This window comes from Colias philodice, chromosome 8 (genome assembly GCF_061535455.1).
Source record: "Colias philodice isolate Cphi_HAF_F1 chromosome 8, ilColPhil1 Martin Lab GWU primary, whole genome shotgun sequence".
NCBI lineage: Eukaryota > Metazoa > Arthropoda > Insecta > Lepidoptera > Pieridae > Colias > Colias philodice.
The window spans coordinates 4329656-4354270 of record NC_143093.1 but is presented as its reverse complement, the minus strand read 5'-3'; the positions used below and the strand labels follow the sequence as shown (position 1 = coordinate 4354270).

The 24615-nt window shown below is 33.7% G+C and overlaps 2 protein-coding genes across 5 annotated transcripts in view; both read left to right on the top strand.

Annotated features, from left to right (window-relative positions):
- Positions 1–24615, top strand: part of drk (growth factor receptor-bound protein 2 drk) — a 99502-nt gene that overhangs the window by 74191 nt on the left and 696 nt on the right. The gene's annotated exons all lie outside the window — the stretch shown is intronic.
- Positions 5–23085, top strand: LOC149486460 (ubiquitin C-terminal hydrolase 7-like). 4 transcript variants are annotated; one of them, XM_089698089.1, is made up of 23 exons: positions 5–405; positions 484–613; positions 2103–2230; positions 2593–2924; positions 3129–3292; positions 3698–3815; positions 3895–4036; positions 4220–4394; positions 4650–4842; positions 5480–5633; positions 5926–6062; positions 6217–6313; positions 6815–7051; positions 7812–8085; positions 8530–8621; positions 9622–9764; positions 10347–10454; positions 11916–12078; positions 15930–16051; positions 16414–16549; positions 17669–17827; positions 18701–18794; positions 19609–23085. In XM_089698089.1, exons 2-23 carry the CDS (start codon positions 535–537, stop codon positions 19722–19724), a joined length of 3363 nt encoding a protein of 1120 aa, XP_089554215.1. In that variant the 5' UTR covers positions 5–405; positions 484–534; the 3' UTR covers positions 19725–23085. The 4 variants fall into 4 exon arrangements, with proteins under 4 accessions (XP_089554215.1, XP_089554213.1, XP_089554214.1 ...); XM_089698087.1 differs by having other exon boundaries at positions 9619–9764; XM_089698088.1 differs by having other exon boundaries at positions 9607–9764; positions 19624–23085.

Genomic DNA, 24615 nt, shown 5'->3' with positions numbered 1-24615 from the left:
GAATGATAAAATGGTGCATTCGTCGATCAAACCGGGCCACACATTTGAAGCTAGAAATTAAATTAGACATCCACCATTTTGTTTATTTTCACGAAATCACTTCATGAGTAATATACAACGGTGAAATTGCGTTCTTTATCGTGTGCATACGTGATTGAGTAAATCTGGCAATGATTATTAAATTAGGAATGTGCTATTAGCGTATACTGCCATCGAGCCCTTGTGTTGAAAATTGCAGACATCGGCCGCGCCGCTAGTAAACATTCTTTGAAAATTAACATCCTAACTTCAAAGAAAAATAAAAGCCAGGGTGCGCAAAATAATCGTGTCGATGAGAAAGGTCCGTTGAAATTCGTTCAGCGCCTTTTTAGTAAGTCTAAAGGGAGCGATCCCCTAGCGTTCAAGGTAGGTGAAGTGGCAATTTTATGTGAGTTGTGTGACTGGTTATAGGATATGTTGTTCTACAGTGATAATTTTACCTAGGAAATCTCGAAGAGTAGTGGGCGACAGTCCCCGGTGGCGCGCCCGGCTAACATGAATCACACGCCTGCACCTGACAGGCAGCAGCACGACCCTAATGTGAACCAGGTTGAAGAAATGGAGACTCAAGAAGGTCGGTTAATTAATCGTCTTATATAAATAGTACATGTGACACCAATATTTTGATCAATACATCACGTAAATATGTGATTGGGTAGTTTTTACTTCTGTACTTGCAGTGTTAATTGTTTCATTCATTATAATTATAGAAATTAATGTGCTCTCATAATACATAATTGAATTTTGCTGTTAGTTAATTCTGTATTGAAGTTCTTTACATAACCTCAATCGAAAATTAAGTGTCATCCTTTTGTAATGTCAATGTATCAGTTCTATTGATTTTACCATATGATGATAATTATCATCTGAGTGTTGATACTCCACAGTTGTAGTTTGATTCCAATAATTACAGCACAAAAGCAATTGTGTACCATAACAAAGAATTGTTTTGCCAAATTGTCAAAGTCTAAAATTAGAATTCTTTGTTGTGTTATTTTCTTATCACATTACCTGTAATAACTGTTACTACAGTACTATGGAATAATAAAAAACTCTTCAGCACAGGTAAAAATAACTGTCATATCATATTTTATGAAAACAGTGTACAGTGATCATATACATAAGTATATACCTTTTATCAATTATTAAAATTAAACATTTAAATCAATTAACAGGAGCATCAAAGTTTATAATCCATGCATCAATCCATATCTCAAATAGGTATCACATTGAAATTTCATAAATAAGGGCTTAAATTAAATAAAAACATCATAGATAAAACATGAGCAGCTGATAAAGAGTCACATGTTTGTTTTATTGAATTTGATACAAATGATTCAGTATAATGTTCACATCCAGTTGAATATTAGAAAAATATTCATATAATTGTATATTAAAGATAATATTGTTTTATAAATATGGAGCAAAATGTTGTAGTGAAAAAGTGAAATAAATGACTAGTATGAAATACAGTGCAAACTATTTTTTTTATATACTTTAATGTAAGTGGTTGTAATGGTGTTTTACATTTAAACTATTTATTGAGCTTTAATTTTTATTGAGCTTTCTGTGTACGTAAATTTATCTTATAATTAAATGCTTACATAGCAGCAGAGATTTTGTATTCTTAATTTTATCTTTGAATTGTAAGTGTGGAATCAATTGTAACTTATGACCATATATGTATTAGAAAAAGTAGTAGGTACCAATATGCAGTTTGATAAAATTACTTCAATTTTAAATTCATTTTGTTAGGTATAACATTTCATTAACTTAGTTATTGGATAATTTTTACTTACTAAGGAGCCAACTGTGAAAAAAAAGAAATTCTTGAATGTCTGTATTTATAATTATTTAACATCCGGTGAATTGGCCACTTTTTTATTTTTAAAAAAGACTTGTCACTAATCAATATGTCATAAAATTAAAAAAATACTGTCAGAACTAATAGAAGTTAATAAGTTATAATATACTCATTCTTTTAATAAGTAAATAATACTATAATGTGTGTTTTTTATCAACTAAAGTGCAAGCAAAATGAATAATGTGCATTTTATTTGTAGTGGAAACTGTAGAAACCGCTATAGAGAAAACCTGGGACGATGATCTTGTAAGAGGTCGAATTACTCCCAACGGAGGTGTTGTGATGACTGATGTTATGAAGAACCAAGAGACTACTTCTGAAATGCCTGTAAATATAATGTTGTTTTCTTTAAAATAAATTAAACATTGAATATATTTTATTTTCTTATGTGCATTCTTAATCATATTCACTTTTTTATAATAAATAAAATTGGATCCTAGTTATGATCAAATCAATGTTGAGGCTTTAATTAGCTGTTTTTGTTAAAAAATTTTTTTACTCTTTATGTATTTTATCTTTTTGTGGGTATTGACCTCAAAATTAACACATGTAGAGATTAATATGTGAGATTCCGCCATCTCTAAGATTAAGATAACGTATCTCATGTGAGGCTCCAGTTGAAGAAAAAAAAAATTGAAATGATTAAATACAAAATATGAAAAAATGTTTTATTCAACTTTTTTTTACAGCAACTTGCGTGCGTCGACGCCGAAATGGAGGATGACGAGGCGAGATCAGAAGCGACTTTCCGCTTCACAGTGCACAACTTTAAAAATCTCAAGGACTCTGTTCTATCACCTCCTTGCTATGTTCGCAATTTGCCGTGGAAGATCATGGTTATGCCTAGACAGGCACCTTCAGCTGATCGACAACAGCAGAAGTCTCTGGGTTTCTTCTTGCAGTGTAATGGGGAGAGTGAGTCGTCAAGCTGGTCATGCTATGCAATGGCCGAGCTGAGACTCATCTCTCACAAGCCAGACACTGAACCGTTTCATAGAAAGATTCAGCATTTATTTTATAGGTGAGGGTTTGTTTTGTTCAATAAAAGATGACTAGGTTGTGTTTGTCCTTTTAGTGTAGTGAATTAGAGATGGGAGAATAATTGAAGTTTTCCGTGTGAAGTGTGCTATTATTTACAGGTTTTGATTTCACATTATTGACCTTACAAATCTTAATAAAATTAATACAATGTTATTTTTGGCCAATGTTAGTATTTTATTTTCAGTAAGGAAAACGATTGGGGTTTCTCTCACTTCATGGGTTGGAATGATGTGTTAGACCCCGAAAAAGGATATCTCAAAGAGGATGCAATTACATTGGAAGTTCACGTCACTGCTGAAGCACCACATGGTGTGTCTTGGGACTCCAAGAAACACACTGGTTATGTTGGTATGTAATTATTTTTTCTACTTCTCTTTAGGCCATATTTTCATGTTTGATTTAAAGCTAGTATGTATTACTACACTTAGAAATTATAGACTAACGGAGTTGTAACAAGATTTATTCATTTTATTAACTAAACGTTTCACACACTTTGCAAGCAATATTTCGATTTGTTAATAAATTGCATTTGAAATCTGTTATTTTTTCTAAATAATAAATAGGTTACATATTATAATACGCAATTCTTTTTATTGTATTTAAAGCTTATTTATTCTATATTGTATTATGAAGCAAATAAACGATTTTATTTTATTTATATTTAATAATTAATAATTGCACTGTGCAAGAAGATACAATATTTTTTTAATGTAATAAAACAAAATGGTTGAACTTGTAATGTTCTTCTTTTAGGTTTGAAGAATCAAGGTGCAACATGTTATATGAATTCTCTTTTACAAACATTATACTTTACTAATCAGTTACGGAAGGCTGTTTACAAAATGCCCACAGAATCTGACGATAGTACAAGGTGAGATATACTGAAATGAACAATATTTCCTATACTATTATTACTTAAAGTACATTTTAATGAATGTTTTTTTTCGTAGGTCTGTGGCATTGGCACTTCAGCGAGTATTCTATGAATTACAATTCTCCGATAAACCAGTTGGTACAAAGAAACTAACAAAAAGTTTTGGATGGGAAACTCTTGATTCTTTTATGCAGCATGATGTTCAAGAATTTTTGAGGGTATGTTAACTTTAGCAGTTATAAGACAATTTTTTAGCTGTGAGTGTAAAGTTGAGGTCCTTTTTTATGTATAGATTTTTAGAGAAGTTATAACTTGACGAAAACTTACTAATATTTTATATACCTAGAAAATAGTAAATAGTTAAATCTAGTAACTTTATCGTTATTTTCCTACCATTTTAGGTATTATTGGATAAACTGGAAAGCAAAATGAAGGGCACATGCGTGGAGGGCACCGTGCCGCGGCTCTTCGAGGGCAAAATGACGTCTTATATCAAATGCAAGAATGTTAATGTGTCCAGTACAAGAGTTGAGACGTTCTATGATATTCAACTCAATATTAAAGGGAAGAAAAATAGTGAGTATATATTTGTGACCATCAAAGTAAATGATGTAATGTTTTATATGCTGTTTGATATATTATTCCAATAAAAAAGTAGATTAACATAGATAGCAACTATGTAACAAAAATAACTTTTTTATATGTATTTTGTGTTACTTATACACAGTTCACACCTTGATTACAATTGATTAAAGCTCATAAAAAATTTAATACCTACATAATATTACATAGTACATATATTGTAATTTAACACATACATTTTCTATACAGTCGACGAATCGTTCAAAGACTACATAAGTACAGAGACGCTAGATGGCGAGAACAAGTACGACGCGGGTGAGCACGGCCTCCAGGAGGCTGAGAAGGGAGTGATCTTTGCGTCGTTCCCTCCCGTACTACATTTACACCTCATGAGGTTCCAGTACGACCCGATCACTGATAGTTCGGTCAAATTTAACGATAGGTATGTGATAATCGTTTTCTTGTAATTGTTTTATGTATGCTGTCTTGTTTTTATATATTATAAATCGGAAGATTTTGTTTGTTTAGTAACTGTTGATATTTACAGGAATTGCTGATTCTATCATCTAGTAACTACTTCTAGTCATATCAATAGCAATATGTATTGCATTTTAAGTGAACCGAAATGCACATACTCTCTATAAAGTCTAACTTTTGAATATAAAAATTATTCCAGTATGCCCCTTAATAAAATAAATGCGTAATTTTAGTACAATTCAATATTTCAAAATAAATTATGAATATAATAAATACGATAAAGTTATTTCCCAATTAAAAAAGGATCCTTATATCATAATATAATTTAATACACACTTAAACATTTATTTATTCAGTTAGCCTTCTTCTAGAAGCACTTTTAATTCGTCATAATATCATGTTTTTACTATTAAAGTGAAACTTTTATTACATCGTCTCAAACTTTTTGGTCTGTGTAGCGCATGTCGCGTGACGGTCGAACCGTACGATAATAATTATCGTACAAATACGATAATTTTGTGCCTAAGTTTCACTTTTACCGTGGTTTCATAAAACCTTACAACATTTTTATTTTCTACAATAATGTAACAAACAACTTGTAGGTTCGAATTCTACGAGCACATCAACCTGGACGCGTACCTACAAGAGAAGCCGGAGACCCCGGCGGACTACACGCTGCATGCGGTGTTGGTTCACTCGGGGGACAACCACGGGGGACACTATGTGGTGTTCATAAACCCTAAGGGAGACGGCAAGGTGATTTGCATTATATGGCAGTGTATAGTTTATGCTTTATTGTTTTGGTTATGAATTTACGTAATTAGTACTATGTATTGATGTTGTGATACTTGATACTTACTGGAGATTTTCTAGCGACTTGTTAGCTTGTTGACTTATAGAAGTTTTATTTGTAATATCCTTATTCATACTAAGGATGCTCTAGATCTAGACATTTATTAAAAAAAATAGTTACAAGTTAATTAATATAAATTTTATGGATAGAAAACTGTAATTTGTATGTAATGTGATTTCTTTTTAAACATTGCAGTGGTGTAAGTTCGACGACGACGTTGTATCACGCTGCACGAAACAGGAAGCTATCGAATACAATTACGGTGGACATGACGAGGACATGGCTCTCACAGTTAGACATTGCACTAATGCTTATATGTTGGTGTATATTAGGTGAGAAATATTTTTTGGACTAATGTTATGAAAGTTTACTTATATTAGAAAATAGATGAATGCTCTAAAAACTTGTCTTAAGCGTACTGTATCATTTAAAAATTAATATTTACTAATGAAAAGGACTGTTTTATTATTTCATTATGTTTTTTAGGGATTCACAATTAAAGACAGTGCTCCAAGAAGTAGCACAAGTAGACATACCAACAGAACTTAGTGAGAGATTGGCTGAAGAGAAGAGAATTGAAACGGTAAACATTTCATAACGTAAATAAAACTTAGTATGATTTAAAAAGAATTAAGACAATAAGGGCGCATTCAATTTATGCGTTTCGTATCGGACGGTTGCGGTGTTGAAGTGGTGCGTTAGACGCACTGTGTACAGACACTGTTCCGGGGACGGACGATCCTCACGCGCCTCAGCCTCAGCGCATGGACACGAAACGCATAAATTGAAAGCGCCCTAAGTACAATAAAATGTTTTTTTAAGTGAAACTTTTATTACATCGTCTCAAACTTTTTGGTCTGTGTAGCGCATGTCGCGTGACGGTCGAACCGTACGATAATTATCGTACAAATACGATCATTTTGTGCCTAAGTTTCACTTTTACCGTGGTTTCATAAAACCACACAACATTTTTTTTATATATTCTTGACGTGTGTCATGTGACATGGCAAATATATATTTAAAAATGAACAATGCAATTAAATACTTATAAATGTAACATTAAACAAATCCTCTATCCACGCAGATCCGTCGCAAGGAGCGCAACGAGGCGCACCTGTACATGAACGTGAACGTTGTACTGGAGGAAGCGTTCGACGGTCACCAAGGCAACGACCTGTACGACCCCGAGCGGGCGCACTACCGCGTGTTCCGCGTGCGCAAGCAGGCCACCGTCGCGGAGCTCATGGACATGCTCGCGGAGAACTTCCGCTACCCGCAGAAGCATCTGCGCCCGTGGCCGTTCAGCGCGCGCTCCAACCAGGTACGGATAGATCAACATCATCATCATCATCAGCCCATATACGTTCCCACTGCTGGGACACGGGCCTCCTATGAGTACAGGCCATAATCTACCACGCTGGCCAAGTGCGTGTTGGCGGATGGCACATGTCGTCCAACTTTTTTTTTTCACCTAAAACGATGTTTTCCTTCACCGTCGAGCAGTGGTGATGTTACAACATGCGCAGATAAATTGAAAAATCCATTTATTTCCTGCGCGCTCGCCTGTTCTCGAACCCCGGACTTATCGATTCGAAGTCCGAGGTCTCGCCACTGAGCCACCACTGCTCATACGGATAGATAGCTTATTGAAATTTTGGATAAGGGTAAGAGCGACCGTACACGGACTGCTTCAAGCAGTCCAGTCTGCTATAACTATAGCTGTTCAGTCGGCAGTCGACGATCGACCGCTCGAGCAGTCCGTGTACGTCGCTCAGCCGATAACTGCTCGAGCTGCCCGTGTACGGCCGCCCTTAGATGCCGTATGGTGGTTTCGGTGCAACTTTTTGGCGTATCGGAGAACTAATTCATCGTTTCATGATGGTTGATGTTAATTGACAATTATTTATTTCAACTTGTTAAATCCTGGCAAAATACTGATTTTACTGTAATTCATTACACTTATTACAAAAACTTTATTTACTTTCCGAAAAATTTTAACGAAGTAATGTAAAAAGAAACCTACACTTTCAATTGCGTTTTTGAATGTGGACATATCTACAACTTATCGTATTTATTTCCAGACATGCAGACCAACATGCCTTGACGTTGTCAACGATCAGAACAAGACAATAGCGGACATATCGGAGAACATGAACCCATGGAATATATTCCTGGAAATGCTTCCACCAGATTCCGGATTTGCCGCACTACCTCCCTTCGATAAGGACAATGATGTCGTTCTGTTCTTTAAGTACTACGATCCGAAGCAAAAGCGTATACACTATTGCGGCCACCATTACTTGCCGATCGCGAGTAAACCGGCTGATCTCATACCAATACTCAATAAGCGTGCAGGTGAGGGCATAGTGTTTTATAGTACCTACACTAGCACATTGTTTTGACCTATTGTTCCTTCTTTAACCCGTCAGTCCCCGGAATAGAAAATCTATTGTGTCTCGGCCCGATCGGGCCGCTCGGTTGTCAATGGGTTAAGCTTAAAATATAAGCTGAATTGGTCGAGAAGAACAAGTTGTACACTTAGCATTTGGCGATTCATTTTTATTTGTTTAGATTTATCCTACTTTCCACTTAACAAATTACTGTTTCAATGTTCCAAATAGCAGGTACATAAAACATAAAAAAACGCAGGAAAAGTTTTTTTTAGCTTGCATTATGAATTTATCAAATTTGCTGATGATGAGTACTACTTAGTAAAACGTAGTTTTTTTGTTCATTTTAATTCTATTAGAATTAACTTAAATTTGGGTGATCTAAAGATTATAATATAATTTGTTGCAGGATTCCCTCCCGACACGCCGCTAGTTTTGTACGAAGAGATTAAACCAGACTTCGTTGAGAAGATAAACAATTACAATGATCCACTCGAGAAGGTATTATTTATCAGTTTTTCCCCGTCAGACCCTTACTAGTTTTAGACATTAAATATATAAGTGTTAATATATAAAGTGTTGAATGTGAATCATTGAAAATATAATATAACTCTTGATTGTCATATTCAATTATTGAGAAACAAAGTATTTTTACAATCAATATTAGTAAATTTCAGTATTTAGTATGTTATGAATCCATATTATTGAATATTTGTCGTTTTGTAAATGTTTATTTAATCTATTTTACATGTTTATTAACTTGTAATATTTTTTTATTAAATTAACTGCTCTTTCAAATAATAACTTAAGCTGCTTGATGTTTAAGGTATGGTATTTAAAGTTTTTATACTTATTGTTTATTATAGTATTAAGTATTTCCTATTTTATCCTTGATTAACAATTGATATTATTATTTATTATTTCAATGTATTTCGATATTTATTATACGTGATTATAAAACTTGATTAGAAAGTAAGATCATCAAGACTCATCTAAGAATTATGTTTGATAACCAAATTGTAATTAAGCAGTTCATAATGTGAAAAATACAACTCAAATTTTTACTTGTGAATTTATTTACTGCTATTTTAATAGTCTGACATAGAGAACGCTCAAAAACTACCTGTACTAATCTTACAATATCGTACCACTCATAGTAAGTGGGCGGGCTGTTCTCTAAATACTTGCTCCCCATTGGCCAAATAATTGTATCGGAACGAGCTATCCGCCATCCTATTGGTCGAAACGTTGTCGCGGGCTCTCTGCTATTGGCGGCATCTATCCGCACTCTTATTAGTCGAAATGTTGTCGCGGGCTATCCGCTATCCCATTGGTCAATCATTATTATGACGCGATATATCCGCGCTCCCATTGGTCAATCATTATCAAGACGCGATGTATCCGCGCTCCCATTGGTCGACAACCCGAGCGGCGGCTGGCGCACGCGCCCGCCACCCCTCGGGTTGAGTCGTGTGCACGCGGCCAGGTATTGGACGAGCTGATGGACGGTGACATCATCGTGTTCGAGCGCGCGGACAACCGGCACGAGGAGCTCGAGCTGCCCACGTGCCAGGACTACTTCAAGTACATATTCTACAAGGTGGAGGTGCAGTTTGTTGATAAAACGGTGCCTAATGATCCCGGGTGAGTATTGGTAGAACTTAGTACAGTATGGTTAGAATTAATTTTTGGATTCTAAGATTAAGCATATTTTAATTACTGCTACTGGGCTACTGGTAGAGATATAAGTTATCTATTATATTTCATTATGTAATACATACATAATAATATTTAATCTAGTACTAGAGGTAGTTCTAATCTTTCTGTTGACGATTGATATTTATAATAAAAATAGAGCATTATTTAGATGAACAAATATATATCAATGATGAAGCAGGTCTAAAAGTTAATGATGCACAAATCCAATTCAAAATATATATGACTAGCGGTCCGCTCCGGCTTCGCCCGTGGTACATATTTCGCAATAAAAGGTAGCCTATGTTCTTTATCAGGGTCTAAAGATTGTCTGTGCCAAATTTCATCAAAATCGATCCAGTAGTTTATTCGTAAAAACCATACATACATACATACATAATTACAAACCTTTCCTCTTTATAATATTAGTATAGATAAACCACTATAATTAGCTTGAAGTTCGTTGAAACTACACATTGAACGGTTTATGTTAACAAATATATTAAGAAATTGAATTTATGTATATTGCAGTTTCACAATGGAGCTATCGATGCAGATGCGCTACGACCAGATGGCGCGTGCGGTTGGCCAGCGGCTCAACGTTGATCCGTATTTAATACAGTTCTTCAAGTGTCAGAAGTGAGTGCAATGTGCTTTTATACCCTTAACTAATGCTATGTTATTTTAACTGTTTCATTATAGGTGTTTATGCAGAACATTCTTTATTGAAATTTCATTAATGTTGTTCAATTTGCATGCATTTGTCAGGCATTGTAAATAAATAATTGTGTGCTATAAATCATTTCGAGTAAAAATATAAAAAATAAAGGTCTAGTATTAGTTGATAATAAACGTAGTAGATGCAGTTTTATATTAGAAGCTTACTGTTTTGAATATACATATTAGATTCTAGAAAATAATTTCTTTAAAAACGAATCTTAACTTTCTTCTTCTTTTTTTCTTTCTTTTTCAGCCTGGTTCAACCCAAAGTTGGGTATAGGCCTCTTCATGTGCACGCCGTTCCTTTCTGTTCGTCGCCACTCGCATCCACTTCCTTCCCAAGATCTTCACTATGTCGTCAACCCATCTAGTAGGCTGACGGCCAACTTTTCTTTGTCCGGTCCAAGGACGCCATTCTAGGATTTTGTTGGTCACTTAATCTGCAGATATGTCCCGCCCACCTCCATTTCTGCCGAGACACTTTGAGTGCTATGTCTATAACTCCAGTTTTTTTCTTATTGTCGTATTTGGAACTCTGTCTATCAATGAAATCCCGAGAATAGCGCGTTCCATCGACCTTTGCGCTACTTGGAGTTTATTCACTAGGTGTTTGGTTAGTGTCCAGGTTTCAGAGGCGTACGTCATTACTGGAAGAATACATTGCTCAAACGTTCGCCTCTTCAGGAAGGTTGGTATTTGCTTGTGTTTGAATACATCTGATAGTTTGCCAAACGCTGCCCAGCCAAGTTGAATGCGGCGGTCTACTTCTCTCGTTTGTGCATTCTTATCCAGCGTAACCATTTGACCTAAATAAACATACTCTTCTACTCTGTCGATGTTCTGACCATATATTGTGATCGCAGGTGGAATGTTTTTGCTATTACTCATAAATTTAGTTTTGAGCATGTTCATTCTTAATCCAAAAGCTAGTGAGGCATCATGTAGTTCTTCGAGCATAACTTTTATATCGTCCGTACCGTTTTAGCAAAGAGAACGAGGTCGTCAGCAAATCTCAAATGTGACAACATTGACCCGTTGATGCTAACGCCTTTTTCAGACCACTCCAATAGTTTAAAAACGTCTTCTAGAGCAGCTGTAAATAGCTTGGGAGAAATTGTATCGCCTTGTCTTACACCGCGACCAACTGGTATTCGGCGAGATACTTCGTGCAGCTTTACTTGGAGGGTTGCACCTTTATAAATCTCCTTGAGAACTTCCACATATCTTGTGTCTACCATGCATCTTTGCAGTGAATGAAACACAGCCCAGTGTTCTACACTTCTACAGTGTCGAACGCTATTTCATAATCTACGAAAGCAACACATATATCCTGATTGAATTGAATCTTAACTATATCCTTGCTATTTTTTCGATTTTCAGCTACAAAGATACACCGGGTCTTCCACTAAGGTACTCATACGACGGAATACTAAAAGATCTGCTGGTGTACTGCAAACCAAAGTGCCCTAAGAAATTGTTCTATCAGATTCTATCCATTAAGGTCAACGAGTTGGACAACAAGAAACAGTTCAAATGTTTATGGGTAAGTTATGCATATAGGTAAACCAGAATCTGATGGCAAATTGGGAAATCAAAATTTTGAGTGTGCAACCCTAGGGAAAATGGACTGAACGATCTTGATACTGCTTATTTTTTATTTTGTCCTCAACATCATTAGTCACATTACATAAGTGAACAATACTGTACTTAATAATGAGATATCCACCTAATATTATGTAGGCACATACTTATATGTATAATATACATATTACTTTTATCTATGTATTACATATATTATTATTTACACATACCTATATTTGTATATTCATTATCATTATGCCATGTAAAAATATGGATGTAATGATAATGCAGATCAAAACTAGATTGCTAATAATTTTTTATAAAATAAAATAAAAATAAAATGAAACTATGTTTATATTCGTAAGTATTACAGATACACACATTATAAAATTGATTTGGACAGCTTGGACTTGACGAATAGCCGTATTGGAAACTCCTGTAATAAGTTTTCATAAAATTATTTTGTAATCAACAAACAATATTATAGTTACCTACTGATAATATTTTTTATTTTAAGTATCAAAACGGGTAAGTCCAATTTACCAATAAAATATTCAAAATTGAAAATTGTGATGTGTTTGACCCTTCTTCATCGAATGTTTTTCTGTACACATTATAAACAACACCTCTTGCTTGTGATCGCAGCGGCTTTTTCGACATTTTCGAAGATTTTTTAGACAAAATCCTAAAAATTATTCATCAATTGCAAAGAAGACAAATAATTTGACAACCAATTTGATAGTTGTCAAATAAAATTGCCATATGAAAATCTTTTATTTCGTAAATATAAATATGCCATCAGATTCTGGTAGACCTATAACAACATCTACTTGAACTATCCAAATGCACATAAATAAATTTCTCTTTATGTATAACAAATAAAAAGATGAACTATCATGGTCTCTTAAGGCTGCAGTCTAGCAAAATTGCGTTTTCAACAAGTTATTTGACAATTTTTTCCCGGCTAATGAAATGATAAACTGAATTTTTTTTTCTTGTTCATCAATTAGTGTTATATACGCAATGCGCGTGAATTTTTTCACATTTATAAAGTTACTTTATTTTACCTTAATCAGGCCTTCAAGATAAGTCTCTTTCTCCCAAAGACATTTCGAGCTAAGTTTGTGCACTCACTACGTTGCAACCGATTACAATTTACACAATCTGATCAGCACATTATTATCCTTATATAGTCGTTATTAAAAACTGCTGAATACAATTGCCGAGAAACTTATGATTTTCTTAATTAGAACGTTATAAATTCATTAAATTTCCCATTTTTTGCCTTACAAAATCTATTGATAAATACTGCTAAAAGTTATTTTTTCCATTAATTTATTCGAGTTGGTTGAAGACCAATGAGTATTAATCCTTTAAAAAATTTTTTTTTTGAATTTTGATAATTCTTTAAATATTAAAATATATTTAAAATAATTAGGAAAAATCCTAGCGAATTTCTTTAGTCGCGCTCCTTGGGCCGGAGCGTTCTGACGTGTGCTCTACGCTCGATTTTCCTTCATACCGAAGTGAAAGTTGCTCTACTTCATTAAATTTAATATTTTTGTTAATTGATTATTTTTATCTTAGTTTTGTGCAAATATTCGTATTTTTAAACATTTGATTTCGATATGGAAAATAAACGAAAAAAATACGCGTGTAACTACTAGAAAAAAAATTATCTTCGAACATAAAGTTAATGAAACCAAATAGATTGCAAAGGTGATTGGCAACAATTTCTTTATTTTACGGGGTGTCAGTAAAGGGATGTATATTTCTTTAAAACTAAAGTAAGCTCATAAATGTTCTTATAATATAATTTTTTTGAAGTTCCAAAAATGTTTATTTTTCGTTTGAGAAATACGAAATATAATATAAACTTGTATTGAGAACTTGAACTTCCCAAGTTCATCCGGGGAAATCCCCATACGGGGAAAATGATTTGTTTACTCCAAAATTGATCCGAGGTGTTTTAATTTTTTCTTCTAGTCATTTTCAACGTAGCGGCATGTTGTTTGATTATTAATTTTGTAACTTAAATACAGGATGTTGGTTTTATATTCTGATCTTACAGACGCGCTGACAAATTTAGTCCGCCATTTCTAGTTTAGTCTACCAACTCTAAGTACCCATATTAAAACGAATGGATTATCATCACATCATCAAAACTCAGATGTAATGGAAGATCACAATAACATAGAAAATTCAGTGGGTGTTGAGAACTAAACAAACAGAAGTAACAGAGACGCGAAGAATAAAAAAAGAGGACGAAAACGATAATTCGTTGATGCTTTCCCTTTTCGACGTATTGTTAGGGTACATCACCAATCTGCAAAAAACAAAACTGATGATTCCCAATTGCTGATTAAAAATGAAAAACAAATAATCGACAACAGTGGTGAAAATTTGCTGATCACAATGAAACATCCTTCAGTGGTAGCAGATTTACTCATTTAAAATGTATCGGTGAACAGCGTAAAGGAGAGGAGGACAGGAAAACATTATGAATGTGGATGGTGGATTGTATACAGGGTGTAATCGATAAGTATGTGCAGGCGATTATGACGTTATTATTGCAGGTATCAAAAAACTTAAAACTGATATCGAAATTACTTTACCTAATGAGCAAAATGACAATAATAACTTTTTAAAAGTATAACGAGAAATATCTAAAAAATTTACTTTATACACTCCCATATCAAAAAGGGAAAATGGGACTAGTAAAAGTTAAATGTCTAATTCCGGCAAAAGACATGAATGCGGAAGATGCGGTTAAAAAAAAATTTAATATTTGAAATACAATGCAAAAAATAACACTTTTGTCATAGATAAGAATCATGACTATTTTTTCCGAATTCAGGGACAACTAAACGTTGCAGAAGCAGAAGTCTGCTTATTTGCTGTTTGGACTGGAGTGAATCATTCGTTAAAAATAGAATATATAAAAAAGTATGTAACGTTTAGGCAAAATAAAATGATGGACCATTATCAAGATTTTACATAAATTGCCTACTGTCAGAATTGATTGATTCGAGACTTCAGCATTCGATGCCATCAAGGACCCATCCTATATCATTCAAGCGATTGAAAAAAAAGAGATAAATCCAGTGCAACCGATAAAGCATCATAATGCTAGCAAAAGATTTATTAGGTTTATAAATATAAATCTATATATTATACATAATATAATAAATCTGTAGAAGACGCGAAGACTGACATCCGCGCGGACGGAGTCGCGGGCGGAAGCTAGTCAGAAATAAATATCTTTTGTTTTCATTTGCGTATTTTTCTATTTTATAATTTTTTAACACAAACATTACACTTTTTTTATTATATACAAAAGTTGTTTATCCGATTTATTAGTTAAAACTGAACAACTTTCACTAAGAAACTTAGGTAGAAAAAAATGTATATTTAATGTATATTAATGTATATGCATTTTGTATGGAAAGCTTATTTTTTTTTATATTTCGTCCAAATTTCTTTGTAAAAGTTGATCAGTTATATAAACATGAAGTTGAAGATATCAATAGAAAGTATTCGCAAATCTTGTGTACTGATAAAAAAAATCATCCGGTGTAATTTTCACGAAAATTGTTTCAAATTGTCATTTTTGGTACTTATTACGAATATTAAATTATACGAATGATTTAATTTTTAAAAATTAAGTGGAGCAACTTTCCCTTAGTACATTTGTATTATTTACATATAGGATGACAGGATGCATTTGTTTGCACTACTAGACCAAGCCCTTAATATTTTACACTTATTACAAATGCAGTGCAGTATTTATATTTTTTATTTTCTTTTATCAAGGTTGGTCCAAATTACAAAGAAGATAAGGAATTAATTTTATATCCAAACAAAGGTGGAAAAGTATCAGATATATTAGAAGAGGCAGCTAAAGTCGTAGAAATGTCACCTGAAGGATCTGGCAGGTGAGAAGAAATTGTATATTCATGTTGAATATGTATTGGAAACTAATTTATCTGTTTTATTTTAGAGTGTTTTTTTACATCGGAGTTATAAGAAAATCTTTCCAATTTGTTGTAGCTTGATATAATAATATCTAGAATTTGATTATGATTATGTTAAAGCTATGGGAAATAGTAAAGAATGTTACTTGCTAAATTAGAGTCTATTTTTGTTAATTTATTTTAGCTTCACCATGCAACGCCCATTCATGAGTATATTATCCTTTTTTGTTGAAACGACACATATTTTGACTTAAAAAAAAATTATGTTATTATTTGCGTGTTTGTGTGCGTTGAAATAAATGTTTGTTTTTTCTTTGATGCAGATTACGGATCGTGGAGGTGTCGTGTCACAAGGTGCTGCCGGGGCCGGACCCCGAGCTGACGCTGGACCAGGTCACCATCTCGCCGCCCAGACTCTACCGGATAGAGGAGATACCCAGGGACGAGCTCAATTTGCAGGTAATGTACTTTTGTGTGGATTATTTTATTTTTATTTTTGAATGATACACAAATTAGGCTTCAGAAATATTGGGATTTTAATGCTTAAAATTAACTGAATTTGAAAAGCATGTGTTCATACTATGAACACTTACAAGTTGCAATAGCATTCGCAACGCGAATTTGCTCATCTAATCATCTCATAATAACTTTCAGTACATATTTGTTACAAACCTGGAGCCTTCCAATTATGATTCATTCTTAATCTTGTTTTCGATTTTGATTAAATTGCGATTTCTAATTTTTGCATTGCAACCAATTCGAGTATTAAATCGAGATCGAATGATAATGTCGCAAAATGTAGATCATATTTTTCGATCGTGATTAATTTCATTGTAAACCACAGCACGATCGTGCGTTGTCTTTGTTTTCACATGTACCAATTCATTGTTCAATTGAACTCGAATGAGATCTAGAGTCGGGATTATTTTTTTGCCTACCTCCTTGTTCTAGTTTATTATATCGTTTTGTCGGTTGGTTGCCTGCATGAGATCACTCATAAGTGATATGGCCACCTTCTGTATTTTCTTTTAGAATCAATTTTGATTGTATTGTTTTTGATTTGGACAATTTTTGAGCATGACTGTGGCATATTATGATATATTATGTAGTTAGATATAAGTTACATATTATGTAATATTGACATGATTTTAAAAGAGCAACTATGGAGTTTCTTGCCGATTCTTCTCCATAGATACTGCTTTCCGAATCGGTGGTAAATGTTAAAAATACTTATGTAATGACGATTCGAAAGTGCTACTAAATAGTAGTCTAATTGAATAAATGAATGTTTGAGTTTGAGTTTGAGTTTGAGTTTTATGTTGGCAGCACAATAAAGTGTAAAAAAAATTGGTAGTCTGTAAAGTCGGTTTACTGACGATAGTTGAAAGTGACAACGTCCGATTGTGCTTTTTGTCGCTCGTTCCGCGCTCTCGCTTGCACTTCAAGCCTTACATGGAACGCCTCAGAGCGAGGTAACGCCGCATGAGTCATGTTTTTTCGTGCGTGCAGCCGGCTCTATCGAATTATAAGACGTCACGTCAATAATAATAAGTGAAATAACTACTGTTATATTCGCAGGAGGACGAGATGCTAGTCCCGTGCGCGCACTTCCACAAGCAGGTGTACGCGACGTTCGGCATTCCGTTCTACGCGCGCGTCAAGCACCACGAGCCCTTCCAGGCGGTCAAGGACCGGCTGCAGAAGAAGCTAGACATACCTGATAAGGAGTGGGAGAAGGTAATATATTGTGCTTTTATACTAGTATTAGCGGTACGCCCCGGCTTCGCCCGTGGTACATGTTTACGTTTTATCTCCATAAGAACCATCCTCGTACTTCAAGGAATATTATAAAAAAAAGAATTAACGATATCGGTTCGGTGTTAGCTGTAGCCGCGACTTTGTTCACGCGTGCGTTGATTCCAAATAAAATATAATCTAAATGTTACCGAATACTCTACATTGGTACACATTTTTTATCAGAATCCGTTTGGTGGATTTTGCGTGAATGGAACTCGGGCAATATGTACAGACTAGCTTCGCCCATTCACTTTGCTCGCTTGCACTTTTTGATATAAATAAAGAGTAACTCATATAAGGTCTCATAACACATAACCACAAACACTGTTTAAAATTCGCTAGTCCTTTTGCCTTCTCTAATCTACCTCCTTTACAAAATGAATGTGTAAAACCTAATAATAGGAAAATAATAAAACAACATCTATACACAAAAAATAGTAAAGAGATTGTACAATGATCTTTGAAGGTCAAGTCTAGCCGACAACGTCGACATATTTCCAAAGGTCACCATTTTTAATACAATTATAATTCCGCATTGTTAAAAGTAAAAGCGAAACATTGTCCTTAAATATGAATAATAATCCGGGAATTAACTTCCAATCCTTTTTAAGCTTGACTTTTCGAGTTCTGAATGAGACAATTCAAAAGTTTAATGCTTATAAAACATCTGAAAACATTGCTGCTGTGTATTGTGATAATGCAGTGTTTAACTTTTCCTATGTTTCGATCACAGGCTAGTTTGGTTTATAAAAAATAACATTTGTGTATACTGTTGTATGCATATTTTGAACTTTCATATTATATATTTTTCAGTACAATTTCGCTATAGTGACGAATGGCAGACCTAATTACATAAGTGAAGGAGCGGTAGTCAACATTTTCGACTTCAGGCCAAGTAGTAATGCAAGTGAGTATAATATATTTATTAACTTCGTGTATGTTTTGACCACTTTTTATTTTTGCCCATGTTTTTATTGAATTCTCATATTAATTTTTCTACTTATTTTATTAGTTAGTTTGATTATTTTAATTAATTATTTCATTTATTGGTATTCATTATTAAAAACAAATGTTTTTTGATATTTTTAGTTTTGTTTTATAACATAAACTATTTACTGATAAATCTTTACAATACTAAAAGTAATGAATCAATACACACAATGTTGCCCACATAATGGTGACAGTAAACCGTCAATATGTTGATTCGACTTATATGTTTAACACGAATATGAGGCTCAAAGCCGCGTTTCCACAATGCAACATTTGGCTCGTAACATGTGACATTCAAAATACGTACGACAACGTCGCACAACTTTGCTAGAAAGCACGCGACGTTGCCAGTTAGTGCGCGATGTTGTCAGTTTCCGCGCGACGTTGCTAGCTGGTGTGACGTCACACGACGCGGCTTGTTGTTGGCACGAGGGCATCCTTAGGGGAGAGCGTATACAGACAACGTTTTCAACAAACTATTTACATGTTTTACATGTTATATGCCAAAATGTGCCTATTTTAGCTTGTGGGTCGCATGATGGTAAGCGTTACCACCGCCCATAAACGTTCTGAACTTTGTAGTGGCGTAATGTGGTTTGCAGACCTCACGCCACTACAAATAACTTTGAAACGCGGCTTTACCCAAATAGTCAATGCAAAACAGTGGTCACGTACACACTTGAATATCACCGCGAGCCCCGCCAAGATACAAGTCAAAAACGTAATATCAGACCTCTCGCTTCCAGACGCGACCGGGCGGCCGTGGCTCGGCCTCGAGCACATCAACAAGACGCCCAAACGTTCGCGCGTCAATTACTTGGAGAAGGCGATCAAGATTTACAACTGAGTATGGGAAAACTATAAGGACGGACCGTACGCTAGTATAATCATCGATGTTTCACCACGCTTAGGGATTTGTGATATAAAATGTTGAGATTTTGGTATTTTGTTAACGTATTCGATTTGACACCACTGAAAGGCAAAAGTTAGTTGTTACTGAAAGACACTAAAACTTTATAATATTAATTGTAATTTAGTGTGTTATCGCCGATTCATACTTTATTAAATTAAACATATGTTCTTTTTACCTTTTATTTATTCAATACTGCAATAAGCTGTAAAAGTGTTCAAATAAATGTATTACTGAGTGATAAATAACACAAGAAGCTAATTATGGATCATTATTGTAGTATATTTTGTTTATTAAGTAACCTTTATCGATTATATGATTAAAAAGTTGTTCAAATTTGCTTCTGTTACGAAAATAAAAGCCAACGTTTCAACTTAGATGTTCATTTTTAATCTATAATTATAGAAAATATGGCATAATTAATTAAAATAAATATAAAATACATATTACTTAGCCGACTTTCAGTGGTGCCAAATGGAAAAACGCATGCGCACGACGTGTCTTTAAGCAGATATATGTAATTTATTGATCTTATTCAAAGTTGTAATCCCAGATAACAATTTATTCACACTGTATGCACATTAAAACGCGTCGTGTGTATGTACCCTTATCACGGTTAAAACTAATTACGATCTATATGTACATAGTATATCGAAACATTTTCCTACCCTCCTGTATTTTTACCATTGCTTACCATGTCAAGTAAAATATTTTGAAGTACTTTTAACCAATAACGAAGGCGTGCGTGAATACGCCAAGGCTTCTATTGGTCGGAGGTGAGTGTCAGATGATTTGATTGGTCAATTCATACAAGATGTTATTTTTTGTTGTTTCAATTATTAATACGCAATAGTTGACTAAGTTCGTAAAAGTTCGTATTTGATGATATTTATCTCTATGAATTATAATACACTTTCTGTATATTTGATTAGTCCAAAACATTGCTCCTCACTTATATTGTTGACAGCAATAAAATAAATTAAAATATATATAAAACAAGATGTGGAAATCGTAATACAAATTAAATAATTAGGTATGTTAAAAGTAATTTTTAGACTGATTTTATATTTGCTCCTCAGAGATTTGGAATCAACTTAGTTTTACTGCTTCAATCGAGTTGGCAGTTTACATTAAATTGGTTTAGAATGTAAAAATTAATGAAATCATTAATTATTCATATCTTATGATTGTTATAGATCTATATTGTGTAGATCGCAACATACTCATCGTAATATTTGTTTCGATGCTATGACGTCACAACACACGGTATAATTATTATTGTATTTGTGTAATATGGCATCAAACGTTGATTAAATTTTAACGATCGTGTGATCTTTTATATTTACTTGTAATATAATTATTTGTTTCTAACATCTGTTATAGTGGGAATACAGTTTTATTTATTTATTATGGTTTTATTTATTAATAAATTCCCCTTAAGGTGAAACGTGTTTTGGTGATTTTACTATCGTACGGATATAGATTAGCCTTAAATAATAACCGCTAACACCAATGTATTGACTCTGCTGTTTGTAGTTACTCGTACGGCGATGTAGTCCTGCTAGCAAATGTTCATTTGTTTTCAACCATTTTATGTTTTTCGAAGATGTCGTGGGGTATTGTGAACGAATAGCAATATTAATAGAAATAGATATAACTGTTGTCGCTGAAGGAACAAGTGTTGAAATGTAGTGTAATTTTAACTGGGCAGTATAGATGGTGTGTATAACTTATTTGTTTCAAAAATAGTTTGAAAGAAAGTAACTCGAACTCAAGTTTGTATATTATTGCATATTAAAATATAAGTTTTGGTTGATCTGTTTTTAAGTAAGTTGCTGGACATATAAATGACGATCACAAAGCCGGGTCATAAGTGTTTTCAACATTTATTCCTTCAGTCGGTGACCTATCGCAACGTTTTAGTCAATAGTTCGCCTTAGCATTTCCAGTGTATATCATAATGTGGCCTCTCGATACTTAGATGATAAACTAAATTGCTGTTTCTTTTTAAAAGGTTTTTCAGATCGGTCTGACGAACCTGCAAGGCTGTGTCACCGCAAGCTTTTATACCATTTTGGCAATTCGGCAATGTTCTACATTTTACTGCTTATTGTTTCAAAGCTTCACTAATGAGATTTACTTTTGCGTCGAGGTTTTTATAGTATATGTTGGTACGAATAACCGCTTATTGTAATCCAAATGCGTGCGGTTTTCATTTGATGTCTCTAAATAAGGCTTGTTATAATGTGTATAGATTAACAATCACAAATAATTTAAATGTTTTTAACAAATAGTTTAGTTCCGGATGTCCCGGTATTAAAAATTATAACTTATTACTAACTAGATACTTCAAAATATCTCGGTACATAATCGTATACATAAATGATCTAGTATTGTAAATAGCGCGAAGTATTATAGTTTCTCAATGTTTAAATTTTAATTTGTTTGTTGAATGTTTAATGAATCTAACGGTCGGTACGGTGTGGATGTATTGTATTGTCGAATTGCCGCGTCGTGTGTACATTTTGTCGATATGATAGCAGTGCCTATATAATGTAAATTGCGTCGAATGCCTTGTATTTTACAATTGCACTGAGGAGCCTATTCTGGCAACAACCGCGCTATAGAAAAGAGAACTGAGTTATATTGATACACTAAAATGTAATAAAAATGATAGTATGTATTTTTTATATTGAACATCTACGAGTTTACAACGTCCAGAATAGACTCCTCAGCATTTGCACAGATAATAATAGATGTAATAGCACCGTATTGTTAATCTGGCTGAAAGCCTAGACATCCTGACAGCATGTATATTTTATTCGACCTACCGGAGAAATGTTACGTTATTATGGTTATGACGAAATTATGTATATATATGATGTAATAAATTAAGAAAAAAAAATACAATAAGTTTTCGTAAAGATGCCTTAGACGTTTTAAGACACTTAGTAATTTCGATATGATACTACTTAATTTATACCCTTTTTTAGGTTTTTCATTTAACTAATTAATTTATAGATATTGAAAATCTCTAATAAAATAGCGAGATGATTTTTTCGTATGAATGTGTGTCACGCTAATTCATTAACAAGGTTTTGAGGTATTGATAGATGCATAGATATAGATTACTTGCCGAAATTAATGTCGTGGAAGGTGGGATTATAGAATATCAGGTTTGAAGTAACACCTTGTGGTCGACGTTCGTACACGGCTTGTACAAACTATTGGAGCCTATTCCAATGTTTGTTGTTGGATTTTCAACGTTTCTCTGAATATAATCCTATATTTGTTTAAACTGGTTTGTTTTCACGGTATGCTTGCACCCTGACACCTTTAAATAAGTATGCTGAAAGTGACATTTTGGAAATTGCACTTTATAAAAGCCAATACGGTGGATTTTATTTGAAATACATACTAACTTCTACTTAAGAATTCCATAACTATATTGCTGAGTATCTTTCTCAGGCTGGAGTAGAGAAAAGATCTTATTTTGGTATGGCACATTTAGGTGTGTTTTATATTATATCTACATAAATTATTACAATGCACATCGATAATTCAATTGCATATTTTGCACGCCTCAAAGGCGAAGCGTTGAGGTGGGTACTACTGTCACTTCGCGCAAAACATCTGATTTTTCAAACTTAAAATGTCTTTATGTATCATACATTGCACTTGTAAGATAATACATACACACACATATTAAGAAAAAACACTATTTTTAACGTTCATGATATTTTTGATGTCATTTTTGTTATTTAAACTAGTTAAAAAACAGTTTAAAAAAGTTCTGTCTTGGACGTCCGTGTGTCTGTATGTGCGGATCCTTTTTCTTGTAAACACGATAGCGACCGAAATACTTTACTAATCGAGTCTTTTTTTTCTCTTACGCTTGAGTATGCTCAGGAATAGAACCCTTTCATTTTTCAGGGTCTGATTCGATGTGGTTTAATTGTTATTAAATAAACAAAAATAATAATTAATAAATATTTATTAAAAAAAAATTATGAGGCGTGCACTTTTGGATTTTCCAAATTATTCTTATTATATTATAGTTGAAATGTCTAGTTTTACATTTACTGTTTCCAAAATACTTGTTTTCAAGTAGCAGTTATATGGAAGTTTTTCTAATTCCCTTTCCTAGAGGGAACATTTGGAAAGTCATATCAGAATAATATTCTAATAACTACCTAGGTTTATTCTTTATTCTTCACAGTCGTAGCAAAAAGCATAAATAAATATTGCTTAGGGCAAGAATTTAGCAAGTCTAATCAAAATCTAAGTCTGCTCAAACCCCTTATGTGAGAGCTGCAGTTTATAATTAAAAAAATAATATTCCTTGTATGGCAAAGGAATCGGAACCTAAAAACAAGGTTATTTAGCATTCATGCAAACGAAAGAATAGCCTGAGAATCTCCTGCTCGTCGTGTCGTCGTGTCGTCGCATCATCGTGATACAAGTTTATAGTTAGATATTTCAACCTAACTACTCCTGTGTTAAGTATCTAATATTAGAATATTGCTATTCATTTTTCAAAATGCTTAACAGCAAACCAATATTATATAGGAATAGTAACTATAACATGAAAGTTAATTTTAATTTATTATGGGTATGAGTGTACTGTGCACGATCCATTTTATACATATATCCATTTTAAAAAACTATCATAGAGCCTCATCCTTCAAATTCAACTAAGTTACAAAAAAATTGTATTCCACGTGAGCGAAGCCGCAGGCGGCAAGCTAGATGTGTTAGACGTTCCTACTAATATTATAAAAACGAAAGTTTGTGAGGATGGATGGATGTATGTAAGTTTGAGAATGCA

Excerpts from the sequence above, each read along its gene's own strand:
- LOC149486460 (XM_089698086.1), top strand. The coding sequence starts at position 535 with ATGAATCACACGCCTGCACCTGACAGGCAGCAGCACGACCCTAATGTG. Across the intron at positions 4,843-5,479 it reads TCGGTCAAATTTAACGATAG|GTTCGAATTCTACGAGCACA; the intron begins GTATGTGATAAT and ends AACAACTTGTAG. Across the intron at positions 16,052-16,413 it reads TCACCTGAAGGATCTGGCAG|ATTACGGATCGTGGAGGTGT; the intron begins GTGAGAAGAAAT and ends TCTTTGATGCAG.